General features: G+C 42.1%; 6 protein-coding genes across 7 annotated transcripts; 2 read left to right on the forward strand and 4 right to left on the reverse strand.

Moving 5' to 3' along the window:
• Positions 1–135: 135 nt before the first annotated feature.
• On the forward strand, positions 136–1,356 carry LOC104817455. The gene has a single exon (XM_010546662.1). The coding sequence runs from the start codon at positions 314–316 to the stop codon at positions 1,178–1,180; it is 867 nt and encodes a 288-aa protein (XP_010544964.1). The 5' UTR covers positions 136–313; the 3' UTR covers positions 1,181–1,356.
• Positions 1,357–1,865: 509 nt separating this feature from the next.
• LOC104817617 (probable WRKY transcription factor 65) lies at positions 1,866–2,826 on the reverse strand. The gene is made up of 3 exons (XM_010546868.1): positions 2,780–2,826; positions 2,404–2,550; positions 1,866–2,313 (listed from the first exon to the last, which is right to left on the reverse strand). Exons 1-3 carry the CDS (start codon positions 2,824–2,826, stop codon positions 1,866–1,868), a joined length of 642 nt encoding a protein of 213 aa, XP_010545170.1.
• Positions 2,827–5,634: 2,808 nt separating this feature from the next.
• Positions 5,635–8,009, reverse strand: LOC104817456 (protein trichome birefringence-like 6). The gene is made up of 5 exons (XM_010546663.2): positions 7,282–8,009; positions 6,869–7,061; positions 6,582–6,772; positions 6,258–6,416; positions 5,635–6,178 (listed from the first exon to the last, which is right to left on the reverse strand). The coding sequence occupies exons 1-5, from the start codon at positions 7,866–7,868 to the stop codon at positions 5,863–5,865; spliced, it is 1,446 nt and encodes a 481-aa protein (XP_010544965.1). The 5' UTR covers positions 7,869–8,009; the 3' UTR covers positions 5,635–5,862.
• A 605-nt stretch (positions 8,010–8,614) lies between these two features.
• On the reverse strand, positions 8,615–13,628 carry LOC104817457 (probable glutamyl endopeptidase, chloroplastic). Of its 2 annotated transcripts, XM_010546665.1 has the most exons (11): positions 13,254–13,628; positions 11,737–12,718; positions 11,508–11,636; positions 11,089–11,388; positions 10,530–10,988; positions 10,338–10,403; positions 10,019–10,079; positions 9,765–9,914; positions 9,524–9,661; positions 9,078–9,361; positions 8,615–8,916 (listed from the first exon to the last, which is right to left on the reverse strand). In XM_010546665.1, coding segments are annotated over exons 1-11 (2,883 nt in total). In that variant the 5' UTR covers positions 13,567–13,628; the 3' UTR covers positions 8,615–8,915. The 2 variants fall into 2 exon arrangements, with proteins under 2 accessions (XP_010544967.1, XP_010544966.1); XM_010546664.1 differs by lacking the exon at positions 8,615–8,916 and having other exon boundaries at positions 9,074–9,361.
• A 443-nt stretch (positions 13,629–14,071) lies between these two features.
• LOC104817458 (calvin cycle protein CP12-1, chloroplastic) lies at positions 14,072–14,688 on the forward strand. The gene has a single exon (XM_010546666.1). It carries the CDS (start codon positions 14,143–14,145, stop codon positions 14,533–14,535), a length of 393 nt encoding a protein of 130 aa, XP_010544968.1. The 5' UTR covers positions 14,072–14,142; the 3' UTR covers positions 14,536–14,688.
• Positions 14,689–14,972: 284 nt separating this feature from the next.
• Positions 14,973–16,011, reverse strand: LOC104817459 (bZIP transcription factor 53-like). The gene has a single exon (XM_010546668.1). The coding sequence runs from the start codon at positions 15,424–15,426 to the stop codon at positions 14,986–14,988; it is 441 nt and encodes a 146-aa protein (XP_010544970.1). The 5' UTR covers positions 15,427–16,011; the 3' UTR covers positions 14,973–14,985.
• Between the last annotated feature and the right edge of the window lie 1,150 nt (positions 16,012–17,161).

Consider the following 17,161-nt stretch of genomic DNA (forward strand, 5'->3'; position numbering starts at 1 on the left):
CAGAGTTTATATATATATATATATATATATATATATATATGTGTGTATGTATATAGATCAAATGCGATGCGAGAGAGTTGAACCAAACAATTTGGTGATGTAAGATTATTATTTAAGCGGAAATCTAGTAAAATTAGTACCTCTCGTGTATTTAGCATATCCGAAATTTTGCAGGGAAGCACTTTTAAGGACCAGTCAATATATATAGCAATTTCTCTTGTCCTTTTAAAATCCTCCCGTTTTCCGTTTCCTCGTCTGATGTTTTCTTTATCGGCATTTTGATAATTCCGACAAAGAAAAAAAATTAAAAAAAATGAAGAATTACAAATTAATTTTCATTGCAATTACCATTTGTCATATCTTCTCCGGCGGCGCGGGTCGTCCGGTGAGCAGCATTTCCGCCGTCCCTGCCTCCGCCCCTGACGCCTCTTCGGAATCCGATACCTTCACCGATTACTCGTTCACCGGCTCATCCTCCTTCTCCACCTCCTCCTCCACGAGCTTCCCGCCGGAATCCCAAATCCCCGCCGTCCCTGCCCCGTCGCCGGCCGTTTCTCAGACCTTCTCCGTCGTCTCATCCCCCGGCCCTGCCCCCGCCCCCGAAGAGATCGACATCGACTTCGACGAAGTCATCAATGTCGAGGATCTCGTCCCCAAATTTGAAAACATCCACAATTTCGATTTCTCGGCCATGAAAATCGACACGACAGCGAAGGATCTCTGCACCAGCACCGACTACACGAACGAGTGCATCGCCGCGATCCTCCCGGATCTGAGGAAACGAGCCGAAGAAGGGAAGAGCAGCGTGGATCCGGAGGAGGTGATCAGGATGGAAGCTCAGTCGCTGTTCAAGAAAGCGAACGCGACGCTCCAGTACGCGAAGCGCGTGACGAACGACGGATCGACGGAGGAGCCGGTGAAGGAGGCAATGAGTGTTTGCCTCGAAAACTACGACTCTCTGATCACGGATCTGGACGAGGCGAAGAAGGCTATGGACAGCGGCGACTACGGTCGGCTCGAATCTGTCCTGAGCGCCGCCATCTCCGACGTCTCGACCTGCTCCGACAACTTCGTCGGCGTTCCCGGCGTCGATTCTCCGACTGCTTCGCTCGACGATTTCATGAGGAAGCTCTGCAGCAACATTTTGGCAATGTCTCAGAAGATCCAGAACCGTCGCTGATCTCCGATTTTTTTTTTGGGTGAACCGATTTTTTTGTTTTGTCAGTCTTTACAAACAAAGGGGACATACCCTGTGTCTATATACATATACATATATATATATATATCCACAACTATTATAAAGCTACCGTACGACTCGCGATTTAAATTATTTAATTAAATGATTCATCAACTCTCTCTCTCTTCTTAGTTGTGACATTTTTACACCGTTTTAATTTTTTACCATTATAAAAAAAGTCATTTTATTTTTGCAAACTTGTCATCTGTTCATGTAATTATGTGCTTTTTTGTTGTTGTCGTGTGGTGGTTTGGTTTCTCATGGAGATTTGGTTAAAATGTCACCAATAAGTAAATGACAAACATGGCTAAGAGACAACAAAACTAGCACCAAAGATTCCACAGGACAAGAGACAAAATCCAAATCCAAGAACCTAACCCAAACCAAACGCAAAGTCTCTTCCTTTCCCTCTGTTTCTTTGATGTGAACCTCCATTGATCGTTGTGTACGCGTTTGAGTTTCTGATCGACGAACCGTTCATACATTTACGAGATTTTTACACATTTATATGTAATGGTAAAAGAGATCCACCCACAAAAACGATTAGTGGGTTACAACCAAAAATATATAAAACTACTACACATCGTTATTTACATAAAGCGCACAAAACAGAGCCAGGGCGCGAGGATCAAGATGGGACTGGAATCTCCTCGTTGAAAACGGCGTCGTTTTGCGCCAGCCTGGTGAATCCCGAGGACATGGGCAGCTCGTCGAGTTCGTCGAAGAAATCGTTCTCCTTCTCAGCCCCCACCACCGGCCTCGACGTTGGATCGGACCCGATCGGCTCTCTCGCGACCGGAAACCTGCCTGTTTTCAACACGTCGCCGAACATCATGCTTTCCGTGTCGGCGGAGCCGTCGTTCTCGGATTCTCGAGCAGGAAAAATGATGGGTTTGTATAAATTTTGTTCCTTTCGCGGATGATGTAGCGGGATTTGAGCGATAGGGTTGGAACCTTGGTCTGGGTGGTTGTGGGTATTGGAATAAGTGATGATGAGCAACGAAGCATCTGTTCTGCATCTCTCTATCTGCTTCTTGGCTGAGCATCCTTTACATGTGCTGCATCTGTAATATCCCCTGAGATCGAACCCAGAATTTTTCCATGGAAAAGTTTTTCTTCTTCCTTTTTCAATTCGCGGGAAAAGGGAAAAGGGAGAAAGCGAGCACCTTGGATATGGAGATCCTTTGATGGGCTTCTGCCCATATTTCCTCCAAGACCAGAGATCAGACGGTAACCCTTCGTTCTTGAAGAGGCTCTCAGCTTTCTCCCCGATTTTCACCGTCACAACAGTCTTCTTCTTCTCTGCGGTTTTTCTGAAACCAACACTTGTCAGAACAAAACAGAGTTGAAAATTGTGTCACCAGATTCATTTAGAATGTTCTGATGATCCCATGCAGAGTTTTGAAGCATTAGAGAAAGGGAAAAAAAAGAGAGAGAGAATGCTGGTGTTGCGCTCAGAGAACCGGCCTCTTTTTCGCTGCATGTGTTTCTGTTTCTGCAAGCTCTGTTGGAGAAAAGAATAGATCGGACACTAATACACACTTGGACGTTCTCATATACTCGACGATAGCTTGTGAGACAAGAAACATTTTGGATAGACAAACACAAGTAAACTTGGTGACAATGATGAATCGATAAGGCAAGATGTGATACAAGGACAAAGTTTCCACCTTTGGTCAATGGTTAAAGTGACCGTTTGAGAGATTAATATTCTACTCAAATCAAACCTAAATCATGGACAAATTGATTTTGGTCTAGATTTATAGCCGTTTGATTTTATTTACTATTCCATGTATTTTGTTCTTTCCTTCTATGTTTTCTCATGGACTTCTTTATGTACGTGACTGTATTATTCATTAATAATATCAACTCTCCTTTTTTCCATTAAACTTTAGTCTTCTCCTTCACCGAGCTTAGAGCGTCGTTTATGCATTTACTAGTTTTCTGATCTTTAATTCTAAAATCCCACATGGTATCAGAGCAAGATCCATGGTGACCATTATTCTTTTTTTTTCCGCTGCATAGATTTTTCGAAAAAAAAAAAACTACCCCTCTTGTCAAATAAACACCGCAGGAGGAGAGAAACATGGCATACCAATTGGCATATGAAGACTTCAAGATCATAGCAACCTTTGAGTACATCCGCAAATTCAAGTTGCTCCAAAATGCATGGAGTAACATGCTTGAGAAACACAGAAACGAGGCGTTCAAGGGCGTTTGGGATAAAATGAAGGAGCTTCATCCCGATCTCAGCATCGAAACACGTAAACTTTATACCTTTCTTGGATTTTTGGATGGTATACACAACAAAATGATTTTGCAGGTTATAAAAGCCAAAGGGAAAATATCCCTCATGGAGGCAAAGATGATGTGGTGCGAAGAGCGCACTGAAAATTTCAACAAAGGAGAACAAAATGGATGGTTGTCGGAAGAAGAGATGACCGACCAAACCGTCCGCGATTTCTTCCTTGAAAACATGACGCCTATACATCCACAACGTGAGGGGGAATATGTGAAAAATACTCTCACGTGTGCGGTTGATGAGGCGTTGAATGAACAATCTAATGATGAGGACGAAGAAAAACCGACACAAAACGAAAAAGTCGAGCATTCGGGAGAGTTAGATTGCTCAAACAAAGAAGAAGAAAGGAATCAAATAAAGTTCGTGAAGGATGATGACCTACAAACGGAGGCAAAGAAGCTTGAAAATGAGGCATCATCTATGGAGAACAGTCTTGTTCCGTTCGTTCTTCCCAAAGCAAACCCGAGCATGCACTTCCAATACATCGAAAATAGAGTTTGTCATTCTTTCTTTAGTCCAATTCATTTTGAGTTTGTTATTCCTAATGATATGTTTGGTATTTTAAGTGTCTTTGGACAGAAAATAAAGAACACATTCATGACGGAATGTCGAGATGAAAAACAAACACTCACGGATACAAAGGTCGTCCATGTACGACGACGAATGCCAATGCATGGGAAAATGACCGACAAACACGTAACATTACCTATGAGTTTCAACAACTCTAGGATTGGTAAAAACACTCTCAAGCCTTACATCTTTTATCCCGAAAAACATATACATGTGTTGTATAATGAACAAGATATACTTGTTCGAAACACACTTGACCATGAAAAAGATATAACCAACATGCTTTTAGTGTTCAATAAAAATTTGAGAGATGTGTTTTGTTTAAATACAAAACCAAATGTGAATCCTATCTTACAAATAATGTTTCATGTGTCAAGATTATCAAATTTAGCATTCATGCATATTAGAACATTATTTCTACTTTTATTTGATAGAAAACATATCATTACATTTCTACATTCGCTTTCTTATATCAATCGGAGTGTCATGACCTCCCTTGTGTTTTCTAACCATTTTTTCGAGTGTATACAGAAAATAAAGTCTAAACAAACATGTGCAATGGTGGACAAACCAAAAGAACCGCCATGGGGAGACATATATTCGGCAAGATCGGTTTCTCGACTTTCATCCAAACCAATCTTGAGGGGGAATGTTGGAGAAAAGAATAGATCGGACACTAATACACACTTGGACGTTCTCATATACTCGACGATAGCTTGTGAGACAAGAAACATTTTGGATAGACAAACACAAGTAAACTTGGTGACAATGATGAATCGATAAGGCAAGATGTGATACAAGGACAAAGTTTCCACCTTTGGTCAATGGTTAAAGTGACCGTTTGAGAGATTAATATTCTACTCAAATCAAACCTAAATCATGGACAAATTGATTTTGGTCTAGATTTATAGCCGTTTGATTTTATTTACTATTCCATGTATTTTGTTCTTTCCTTCTATGTTTTCTCATGGACTTCTTTATGTACGTGACTGTATTATTCATTAATAATATCAACTCTCCTTTTTTCCATTAAACTTTAGTCTTCTCCTTCACCGAGCTTAGAGCGTCGTTTATGCATTTACTAGTTTTCTGATCTTTAATTCTAAAATCCCACAAGCTCCATGTCCTGCTCCATTACAGACCAGTCTGATACCTCTCTTACACCCAGAAGCTCAGGAACAGAGAGAGAGAGAGAGAGAGAGAGAGAGAGAGAGAGAGAGAGAGAGAGATGTAAACGGACACTGAGAGCAGGTGCTGGCAAGGCGGACAGAGGAAGAGTTGGATAGTAAACGACAAAGACAAAGCTTCTGAGATTAGCGTCTCTTTCTGTGACATCCGCTTCATTAATAAATCGGCTGCCTTTATAGCCGCCTGAGTACCAAACTGTTTCAATAAGAGACTCGTGTCCACTGTCCATGCCCAACGATCATACACCGACTTCTAAACGATTTATATATAAATTCCCGTAAACTCTTTAAAAAAAATTACCCTTTTAAATTAGAAAAGGAAACGGAGAAAACCGATATACATAAAGAGGAGGAAATGAGACATCATGTACAATATTGAATCTGTTACACGTTATTGCCATTTGGAGCCAGTAAATTTAGCTTGGACGATTTGAAATGCAGAGACGTCATTCATTCAACCTTTACCCTTTTTTTTTTTGGTTATCTAAGGTACGCAGTTGAATCGAGTTTCCTTGAAAACTTTTCTCGAAGAAGTCAACGTAACATATGACAGACAGGACAGTGTTCTATCTTTTGTTTAGCAAATGGAAGTAGAGCAACTCGTTCCAGGTATCTGGAACGCCAGGAAGGCACCAGTGACTGCAGTCTTGAACAGATCCATGGCCTCCATTTTCGGGTTTCGTCCCGTATATGGAAGGATGGCCGTCTATTCTGTATTCAGACAGACTGCTAACGTTCAGGACAGTGACCGGGGTTTTCATCTGCCTTGTCACTTCCTCGACGATCCAGTTCTTGTCTGAGTTGTAGTAACTGGGTTTTGATGTTTCATTGAAGGGCCTGGTGGCCTCCCTGCAATGCCCTCCCGAATTCCATTCTCCTCCCCTGTCCAGGAGAAGATCATTTAATGGAGATGCAGAGACCTCAAATAGAAAAGAGGGTTTCCTTATTTAGAGATGAAAACCTGAAATGGGAAGGCGATGCACTTCTGAAGAACACGCGGGTTTTCTTTGGGTCGATGTGTTTGTCAACCCATGATGACCAAGTCTCGAGAGCTCTTCTGAAAGCTGTTGATACGTCTAGCTTTGGATGAACTTGGTTTCCTTCTTGGTAATAGTTGATCCTGATGATATGATGATACAAGAGAACAGCAATATGTGTTTTAGGTTCCAAAGATTCATCGGCTTGATGTTGGGTTATACCCTAATTCAGATCAAGATCAGGAGCTCGAAAGAATCATTGTTCTTTGGATGCTGTCATCTTCTTTCAGAAAATATGCCATACTGACCCGGCTTTGGTTTTGTAGTGAGACCACCAGTGAGCTGTATTGAACACTAATACGTCAGCCCCTCTCCACCTCGAAGAGCTGCGGTCAATGCCATCAATTCTCAGAGTAGGCCGCCTCTTCTGTCCAATTCTTGCTTTGCTCTCACGAACCAAGAAATGTGTCACGTAATACTCGACAGTGCATCTGTAATCCTAATCGAAACAGCGCATAAGGACACCGAATGACAACTAGCCGAAAACGAAACTTTAAGATCAAGCTCGAGTCTTTAGAGGGGTTGGGTCATATACCGCAAACCGGAAGCTGTAATTCCCTTTCTCTTTGGTGATTCTCCGGCCATGAGTCTCGTACACTTTCTTGGGGTCTCTTACAGCAGCAAACAGCATGCAAAGCATGGATTCCCACTGGTTTCTGTTTATCGAATCTCCAACGAAAACTAGCCTTTTCCCTCTGATCATTTCCAGCAATTTGGTGGCATTGAACCTATAATGATACACACACCAAAATGCTCAATCAGGAAGATCTCCCATGAAATGGTAAAACATAATCAATTGCCCATGCTGGGTAAGAATACTACGGAACCAGTATTATCATCAGCCAATACCATCACAATCATCGTTTACCCCACGCGAATCCTGAACAAAACCCATTTGAGATCTCAAGAACAAGAAGAAAAAGACAAACGCGAAGAAGAATAGATTACCTGGGAATATCACAATCTCGTGGCTCCCATCTCCATTTCATGTAGTCGCTATCCAATCTTCCGTTGCTCTGGCAGCTGAATCCTTCGTCGATGAAGGGGCAAGACGCGTTTGCGTAGAGAGGGTAGCTGTCGTCATAGACCCACCTCCCTTTCGTAACATCGCACTCTTCTATTCCCTTCGCTTTCTTCTCTCTAACTTTGCTCGGAAGTTCAATCACAGTCTCCGCCTCAACTACAGAAGTTAAATTATCATCGACACCATCTTTCTGAGCAACAGCCTCCTCTCGTACCTTCTTCTCGAAATCAGGAAATATAGCGAACCCGGAAATGTTATCGGATGTATTGAAACGGGTCGAGATTAAAATCGGGTCTTGCTGAGAGGAAGCCGAGGAATCGGAGACGGAGCAAGATAGGTTATGGAGCGACGTCTCGTTGAACTGAAAGCCGGTGGCGCTCGCGTAAAGCAAAGGGTTAGATTTGGAGAAGCATATGGAGAAGACAGCTAGAACGACAATGGCGGAGGAAATTGCGATGATTAATGCCAAGATTCTCGTAGATTTCAACGAGAAACTCCTTTGCCTCTCCATCTCTCGCTCACCTAGCCACGAGTGTGAGAGCACAGACGAGAGAGCTTACGGATTAGAGACGAAGTTTATGTGCAAAAATGTATCGCAATCATTTTCTGAAGTGATTATCAAATCCAAAGACTTTAGATTTGAAAAAACAAATTGAAATCAACGTCAAGGGGATGGTTAGCAGTGGAGATTCGGTGATGGACAACGACGTTCGTCCAAGCTCGTGAACTATTAATAATGAGCATTATATATATAATAATAATAATATAATTGAATTAAAGTAAACTAGGGAAAAAAAACACAATCACGAAAGAAGTAAGTTCCATAATTGCCCCTCGTGTTCTGCTGGCGCCTCGGACCAGCGTTTTGTGCGATCGCGGTTGTGTTGCGGTTGCGTTTGCGTTTGGCTCACATTTGCTTATTCAATTAAACTGCCCCTTTTCGGAATAATGATTACGGCATTTTTGTTCTGTATGCTACTTCTTAGGATAAACCCAATCCGATCAATTGTATCGTTGCTTTTACAAATGATCGTGATTGATAACCTGCTGATATTAATATTATGACTAAATTTTAATAGATTAATACAATAATTGTTTTTAAATAACTTTTTCTTATCAATTTCAAACTATTGTTTGATTATTAAAACAATTTACCAAGTTTATTAAATAATTACGTACCGATTTTTAAAATATAAATCTGATATTTTTAACAAGTCATGAAATGAAAGAATTAAGTCCCAAATCAAACATCGGAAATTCTGTGAATCATAACGAGTTACATTTGAAAGAAATAAAGAGATCATACTTCTGATACTGTCTACATATTAATTTCAACAAAGATTTTTTGTAATTCATGGAAGGATCGATCTTGTTATTACTAAGGCCAAGAGATCCAACGTCAATAATATAATTCAATGTCTTGGGGAATGAATATTTAAATATTTAAATGCTTTTTTTAAAAATCAAACACGAAGTCCTCCGGTCCATTTATGATGTTGGTCCGCACGGAAGATTCCATGTATCGCCCAATGTCCTGTAATATATAACGAAGATTCCATCTGGCAAAAAAAAAAACATGAAACAACGATACTGCTTATAAAACGGGCAGATTCAAATGTTGTATAGAAACAGTTTGGATATATGTACTGAACATGAAAATATAGATATAGATATCTGTGTGTGGTTTGGGTTGTGTATACATAGGAAGGTAAGACTTTACCAAAGAAGTGACCTCCTGGGATTGACGTGAAGTTCTTCATCGAGCTCGGGGTTACAACCTCCGGTCCCAGCCGCTGCTTTGTCGGCTGAATCCGAGTCCGAGGCTTCCTTCTTCGTGTCTTCCTCCAATGTGTTTGGGACACAGTGCTTCTGAAGCCACCGGTCTGTTTCCCAGAGAACGTGCATTATGCTTTCCCGAGCGCTGTAACCATGGCTCTCCAATGGAAGTATCACCAGCCGGCAAAGAGCTCCGTGCCCTTTCAGCGCGTTGAAGAAGCGGTCCGACTGTATCATTTCATTCAAAGCGGTGTGAGTGAGATGAATATGTTAGCAAACCCATTATCAATAATAGAAATCATCGGTAATAGTTTATGACTTGAGAGAGCATGAGCATTTAATCGACATTCGCATCAATGTGTGCATATGAGAGATGTTTCAAGTTTCAACCTGCATAGTAAGAGTTCCCGGGTTATTGTCTTCTTCACCATGCATGAGCAAGATCGGCTTCTTGATTTTGTTTGCGGACATGAACGGGCTCATCTCTACATATGTATTGGTAGCTTCCCATAGGGTTCTGTCCTCGTTCTGAGACATCAATCACAAACACACAACAAGAGCAAAGACCATTCAGGAAGGTGAAAAGAAGGACGAAATGAAAAGAGCGATGATGATGAGACTAGCATGTTACCTGGAAACCGAATGGTGTGAGTGTTCTGTTGTATGCACCCGAGCGAGCGATCCCGCAGCTGAAAAGATGAGGAGCATGAGCAAGGAGATTTGCAGTCATGAATGCTCCGTAAGAGTGCCCACCAACGGCAATTTTGCTCGGATGAGCCACCTTTGTATTCGTATATGGTGGTGGAATAGAGAAGTCATGTCAACTTTTGTGCGCAATACAATAGCAAGAAGCATGGGTTTATGAAGACAGTGAGAAGGGCTTACTCCACGTCTGACAACTTCCTCCACAGCAGCCTCCGCACTTGCAACCAGTTGCTCCACATACCTGAACAATAAGTTTCAGTTGTTCACATTAGGATCTGTCAAGCTCAAGCCCATCTCAGATCTAAAGTTTAGAAGGTTCCTCTTGAAACATATATCAGCACCTCCCATTTCTTTCATCAGCTTATAATGACAGAAAACCTTTCCAAAGATAACGACGATGTGTTGTCGTTTTCCATTTTTAGAGGTTCTTGAAAAAGATTAATACATGTTTTCCATCCGTGGAGGGTGACCATAGTCTGAAACACAAAGATCAGAGTACCTATCATTTGCCTCCTCATCACCTTCACCGATAATAGGTATAGTAGGCCCAGATAATATAGCAAACCTGTACAAACACAGAAGAGCCATAGTCACCCAGAAGGGCGATAAAGTAGACACCAGGAATAAATGATAGCGCAATAAAACAAGCGCAAATGGCAACCCAAGCAAACGGTGGGAGAACATTTCTTACCTTCTAGCAAGCCAAAGAAGGGCTGAAGTTGGACCTATGCCTGGAAATTCATTTGGAGAGCCACGGACTTGTCCAGCGGCATCTTTGCTTTTGAATTCTCCAGGGTAAGACCAAAACAGACAAGGAAGAGGACCGTCTTTCGATGGATCATAGCCTGGTGGTAGATATAATGTTGCAGTAAGTTGGACCCCATCTTTTCTTTGATACCTGATCATCTCTTTCTGCAACGATGCTAACTGGGGATATGGATGAGGAAAATTTGTGATCTGGCATACTTTCTTTTCAGGCCAAGTTTGAAGAAAATATTGAGTGTTTTCTGTTTTAGATTCCTTCGATGTTAGGATTTTCAGCTCCTCTAATCTTAAATCTCCCTCTTTCTGGTCAGACATCAAGGCAACAACTGTCTCGTAATACTTTTCCCTGTCACTCTCCCAGATCCGTTCTTTGTTGCCTGTATTTCTAGATGAAATTTTGGAAAGTGCCATTCCCGATTTTACCACATGATAGAGATTAGAGCATAAGGAAAAAAAGGCGAGAAGGATGAGTGTTAACGACTCACATGTCAAACAAGTCGAGGAAGGGGATATTCCCTTCTGGTGTAGCCCCGTTTCCATTCAATAAGACGCAAGTGCTCTCATCATTTTCCTTCTTTATCTTAGCTATCACATATGTCCCAGTGGAAGTTCTCCTCAGCATGGGTGAGCCAGGGTCTGAGTACACATCTTCTGATGATCTATCAAATAGAATGCGTGGACTGACATCTTTAGATCCAGGAGAGACAACCCATGTCCTTGTTCGTCTTGTTTTATACCATGATTCGTAAACCAGAGCTAGTGAATCATCACACCAGGAAATTCCTCTGCATAAATGAGAACCTGATCTTATCAAGTAGTTGATTTGATCAGAGAAATTGGAGAAGGCAATGGAAAATAACTATCGATAACCAGAACCAACAGAAAATAGGCCATATGTCTTTACCCATAACGAAGATCGAGTTTTTGTAAAACTTCTGGTTCTTGGCCTGCAGATGGTTCTGCAGGCTGCACATAGACTATATCACGTGGCGAAACTTCCACTTTAGCATCACCTCCATCTTGTGTTTCTGCCCTACAAAACTCAGAGAATACTGAATTAGATGGGAAAAAATGAAGAAAAGGTAACACATACAAATACAACACATATGTTGATTTCCTTCTCAAATATTTACCAGTAGAGTGTTGACGGCTCGTCTGCTCTCCAGTTTATAGAACGCATTCCTTTCCGCACACTATTGGATGCAATGGGAATATCTTCAGCTAGGGGCAAATCACAGAGCTGCCTTACAAATCTACCATCCTTTGTCCAGACTTCCACCTTTTTGGGAAATCTACCACAAGGTACAATGTAGGAATATGGCCTATGAATCGATGTAATTAGAAGAAACTTGTGATCCGGGGAAGGGTCAATTGACGTGTATACTGCAGGTGGCCCAACTTCCTTCGATGAACCGTCCAAGGAAGCCAAAACTAGTTGTGCCGTAGCATAGTAGTCAAATAAGTCAGCATGGTATTCATCCTTGAGCAAATCCTGAAATGTTCTAACCTGGACAATATTCTTCTTCTCGTTAGACTGAATTTTGGGGCTAGATGGGACCAAAGGTTTCTTTGGTGGGTCGCCGCGAGATGAAGGGATCGTGCTCACTAACAGAGTGGAGTTATCAATCCAAACAAAACTCTCAAAAATCGCATTCAGGTAGATATCTTGGGAATTAAAAAGTGGTCTAGCTTCCCCAGTCTCGACGTTAGCAACCCATACTCTAGGCTTGCTGCTGATTCCATTCTCATCGACCCGAACACTGAAAGCCAAATGCTTTGCATCATTGGACCATGTGACAAAGTTAATCTTTCCACCATCCGGAATGCCACTGATCTCCTTCTCTGGGCCCAGTGTACCATCAGCCATTAGCTGATGGATTCCTATACCAGTGTAGTATGACATCCGGCTTCTGGTATTGCACTGACCATCAATTCGGATGCCAGCAAGCTTCTCTTCGGGCCTGGCCAGATCTGCCAGTGGAGGCAAAGCTCTACGTTTGAGAAATAGGATTTTATCCCGGTGGGGCGAAAATGACAATGCTGGGAGAGGTGGGGCATCCACAATATCTCTGATCTCGGATGGAGGAAGGCGATACTCATTGCCTATCGCCAAGTCTAGTTCATACAAACATAGAGGAAATTTCAGTCACTACACACTGAATACCCAAATAAGGATGACAATTTATCAGTGCCTAATATCAGATGAGTTTACACTCAAACGAAGTTGGAAAAACATTGAACGGAAGACAAAACTCATCGAACACACACGTGCGTTGGACGATCAAGATATAACTACATGAAGCACGGCTCTAGCGCACTTCCGTTCTCCATCCCCAAACTCAGCAAAAATGGGACCAGAGAATTAGTTCCAACAAAAGGATCTTTTTCTCGGACAACAACGTAATACATCGTCACCCAAAACCAAACGAGCAATGGAAACCAGATTGTGCGCATCTACCAGATCAATTTCAAACAAAGCCAATCATACAAAACCCAATTGCAATTTTTAATGAAACTTGTACGCAGGAAACTAAAATGAATGCATCAAGCACGAGAATACAGAATCTAAGCCAAAAAAACATAACTATGTGAATCCGTAGAACGAAAAGAGAGGGGAAAAAGAGCCCGTATCGTAGATGCATTGAAGTACCATCATCTTCAGTAGCCGCCACAACAGCAGCTGAAGCCGAGCCATTAGACCCGCCTCCACCGTCTTCTGAAGCGGCAGGGAGGGCAGAAAGGGGGCAGTGAAGCCTAGAAACAGACCTTGAAGACATCAAAGGCTTCGGCGAGTTGCCAGAGAAGCGGCGGAGCGCGGCGCAGCGACGCGAACGGAGAGTCGAGAATCCGGCGAGTCCCTGCGGCGAGAGGAGAGAGAAAGACGGCGGAGGAGGAAGAGAGAAATGGCAGAGAGGCGAGAGAGAGAGGCGATGGTAAACTTTGTCAACGCGCATCAATTTCATCGGAACCTTTTTCTACGTATAGTTTCTCCCTACTTTGCCCAGTGGAACGGCAAAGCAATTCCGATGCCCAGAATCCAATCAAATTTTAAAAAGATCGATTATTCGAATAAAATAAAATTAAAAAAAAAAGCTGAAAATATCGGAGAGGGCTTTTGTAAGGTGAGGTCAAGCATACCGTAACATCTGTGTGAACATAACCTTTTCTGGGCCTAGGCTAAGGCCCAGCCCAACAGTGACTATTATTTCGCGGATGCTATATTATGAAGCCGAAAACTACCAAATAAGAGATTTTTTCCTGTCTGAGTAAACTGGTTAATGGCTAGCAATGTCGAGAACGTTGTCAATACATTGGTTCTCAGAAAAAAAAAAAAAAAAAAGCATTTTAAAGATTTTTTTTTTGTATGGTCGAATATTCTAAAATATCTCAACAAAGCGTGCATTGTGATTGGCTTTAAGATGATAAGAGAATCAGTATCACAGAAATCGATACATGCACCGAATACATCGTCATCTTCGTTGATATACCTCTCCTTTTAAAAAAAGACGCAATCTTCTTCACCCAACAGTAGTCGGAAAATGGCAACGATATCAAGTTTCAACGTTGCAACCCCGCGAGTGGTCGCCAACGGCTCAACCCAGGCTCGTCGCGCGGGCCCGGTCAGCCTGAGCTACCCGTGGAAGATGGGGACCGGGACAACCCGGATGGGATCGGGTCGTGTCCGACAGGTGAGGGCGGCGGCGCCGGATAGGATATCGGAGAAGGTGGAGAAGAGCATAAAGGAGGCGGAGGAGACATGCTCCGACGACCCGGCGAGCGGCGAGTGCGTGGCGGCGTGGGACGAGGTCGAGGAGCTGAGCGCGGCGGCTAGCCACGCCAGGGACAAACAGAAGGCCGGCGGAAACGACCCGCTCGAGAATTACTGTAAGGACAATCCCGAAGCCGACGAGTGCCGTACATACGATAATTGATGTTTGTTTCTGGTTATATATATTGGGACTGGACTGGTCTAGTGTCTGCTGTAATGTTGATTAGTTGTCGCATGGTTTAGACGGTCGATACACACTGTCGTGTAATGATTGCTCCAAGAAAAATCTGCTCCTTTTTGGGACATGACCAGCTCAGTGTTCGATTAGGTGCGGTCGTTGGTTTCAAGAGGCATCTCAATGCTTAGACGTGGATGCAAGAATGTCACATGCGTAGTTCTTCTTGCTCGTAAGCTGATACAGAAGATGGCTAATGGACCAGATAGAGGCAAAACACGAAACAAATGAGAGCCACAACGCAAAATTTCTAACCTGTAAATGAAAATTTTCAAATGAATCAAACAAAACACTAAAATGCATATATATATATATATATATATATATATATATATATATGTGTATGTATAGAAATAAACATAAATTAGAACCTCCCCATCAGAACTCAAACATATCAGCGGACGCCATGATTGGCTGCACCGGGCAGGCAATCTGCCATGGATTCTGCATAGATTCCGGAATCTCAGGGATATACAGAGCCAGCCCGCTGGTCTCTTCAACCATCTCCAGCACCGAGTTCAACGATCTCAGTCTGTCGGTCAACTCCGAGGCCTGCGCCCGCAGGACGTTGTTTTGAGCCTCCATATCAATGTACCTCCTTGTAGCTGCATCGATCTGCTCAGAAATTTGGGAGTTTTCCTTCTTGAGAGCGGTCACTTCATTGACCAGATCCTCCAGCTGCTTCTGCTTCCTCATCCGAGACCTCCGAGCGGATTCCCTGTTGGAAATCATCCTCTTCCTCTTCCTCTCGTCAGTTATGGTCCCGTACCTCGGATCATGTTCCGGTTCCGGACTCACCTGCCTTTGCATCGATGCCATATGTTGACACCTCCTTTGCTTTTTTTCCCCAAAACCCAAATACGTACTACTAGATTCGCTAAAAGAGATCACTTTTGAAATTCTAGAAAAAGGATTTGTGTTCCGTTTCCTAAACTACAAAAGAATTGAGTTAGATCAAACGAATTTGCTGGAAATCACAATCGCGAGAATCAGATCGGACCGGATGTGATCAGTTCATGAGAAAACGTAGAACCAGTAGAGGAACACGACCGAGAAGGAGTGCAGAATACGAATCCGACGCATTAGGATCGCGTAGCTCATAGAAAACCTAGATTCATTTGCGTTTCCCCAGAACACCTAATTCATCGAGACGACCCCCAGATCCAATAACCAATAACTCCCAAACAAAAGAGCCCTAGAACTAAATCGAATTCGAACAGATCTGACCAAGGAAGAAACAGATCGGAAGCGATAAGAATTGAACCCAAACGAAACTCTCCCGGATCGAAATGGAAATGAAAGAGGTGGAATCGAAAGAGAAAACAAGAAAAAAAACTTAGCTGATCTCTAAGCCGCACACAACCCTCGACCCGAAAGCCAGACGAAAGAAGGTTCTCACGGTGCTCAGGGGAGGGTTTATAAAGGAAAAATGCTTGGCTGGTGAGAGATTTTCTCCGATTTTTAATCAATTAAAAAATTATGATAATTATTAATTTTTTTCCACCAATTAGGATAATTATTAGTTTATCCCCAAGTTGATCCGTGACGCCAGCTGGACTATATCTTAAAGGGAAACACGTCTTTTGTACATTTTTGTAATATCCTCTAAAAGGGTGGAATATTCTCCGAATATTCTCTCAAATGTTTAGTGATCGTGCATATTTGTGTATAGACAGGGAAACATGTACATACGTGCATATTTGTGTATAGACAGGGAGAAATATCATTCATATGCCAAGTTCCAAATCCCAACCACAATTTGATATAAAATTTCGTATATTTACCTAGTTATATAAATAATATGACGTGTTGGAGTTGGTCCAAAAAAAATTAGGACACGTGGGTGGTGTGACCTAAACATCCAATATAAAATTTTCATTTAGAAATATGATATGAAAAGGTAAAGTCTATATTGTAATGTAAGTTTTCGTGTGAGGAATGCCATGTGACGTTGAACGCACGATTTATGACCTCAACACGATAGATTCCACATTCTTTTAGCCCCAAAATCACGTTTTTTCATTGCTTGTCACGCAACTGAAATCAATATATATATATATATAAAGACCAACAAAGCCAGCCAATTATATATATTATACACATATATATATATGTGTGTATGTCAATATGCATTTACCTTACCTCACATCCAATGACTTGGTTATGTGTAGAACAGCATTATCCCCTTTCCATTGTCATGGTATGATGACATTGTATTGTATTTTATCCCCATGGCATGCATGATATGCTCGTATTGATATGCCAAGTACAAGTGGCCATTGCCGTCATGGAACCATAGCGAAACTGGTATTGCAGGTGGTCGTCTACGAGCTTTGGAGAGAGCGAAAAAACCAGATTTTTAGGAATCAAGCAAGACCGATCGCTGCAATTCGTCAGTCGTTAGATCATGTCATTAGGAATATTTTCCTTTCAGTTAAGGGTCAGAAACGCACCGACAACAATTTGATATTCGAACACTGGTTTTTCCTTAACCGAAAACATCAGAACCAACTTTTGAGATTGCATCATTTTATTTTACTCATTACCATTTGTC

Source organism: Tarenaya hassleriana, unplaced genomic scaffold, assembly GCF_000463585.1.
Source record: "Tarenaya hassleriana unplaced genomic scaffold, ASM46358v1 Cleome27, whole genome shotgun sequence".
Lineage (NCBI taxonomy): Eukaryota > Viridiplantae > Streptophyta > Magnoliopsida > Brassicales > Cleomaceae > Tarenaya > Tarenaya hassleriana.

Excerpts from the sequence above, each read along its gene's own strand:
- LOC104817459 (XM_010546668.1), bottom strand. The coding sequence starts at position 15,426 with ATGGCATCGATGCAAAGGCAGGTGAGTCCGGAACCGGAACATGATCCG.
- LOC104817456 (XM_010546663.2), bottom strand. The coding sequence starts at position 7,868 with ATGGAGAGGCAAAGGAGTTTCTCGTTGAAATCTACGAGAATCTTGGCA. Across the intron at positions 7,062-7,281 it reads CGAGATTGTGATATTCCCAG|GTTCAATGCCACCAAATTGC; the intron begins GTAATCTATTCT and ends GTATCATTATAG. Across the intron at positions 6,179-6,257 it reads GCATCGCCTTCCCATTTCAG|GGGAGGAGAATGGAATTCGG; the intron begins GTTTTCATCTCT and ends TCTCCTGGACAG.
- LOC104817455 (XM_010546662.1), top strand. The coding sequence starts at position 314 with ATGAAGAATTACAAATTAATTTTCATTGCAATTACCATTTGTCATATC.
- LOC104817457 (XM_010546664.1), bottom strand. The coding sequence starts at position 13,566 with ATGAAATTGATGCGCGTTGACAAAGTTTACCATCGCCTCTCTCTCTCG. Across the intron at positions 11,389-11,507 it reads AAACTCGATCTTCGTTATGG|AGGAATTTCCTGGTGTGATG; the intron begins GTAAAGACATAT and ends TCATTTATGCAG. Across the intron at positions 9,915-10,018 it reads AGGAAGTTGTCAGACGTGGA|GTGGCTCATCCGAGCAAAAT; the intron begins GTAAGCCCTTCT and ends ACGAATACAAAG.
- LOC104817458 (XM_010546666.1), top strand. The coding sequence starts at position 14,143 with ATGGCAACGATATCAAGTTTCAACGTTGCAACCCCGCGAGTGGTCGCC.
- LOC104817617 (XM_010546868.1), bottom strand. The coding sequence starts at position 2,826 with ATGTTTCTTGTCTCACAAGCTATCGTCGAGTATATGAGAACGTCCAA. Across the intron at positions 2,551-2,779 it reads GAGTATATGAGAACGTCCAA|AAAAACCGCAGAGAAGAAGA; the intron begins GTGTGTATTAGT and ends TGTTGGTTTCAG. Across the intron at positions 2,314-2,403 it reads AAAGGATCTCCATATCCAAG|GGGATATTACAGATGCAGCA; the intron begins GTGCTCGCTTTC and ends GTTCGATCTCAG.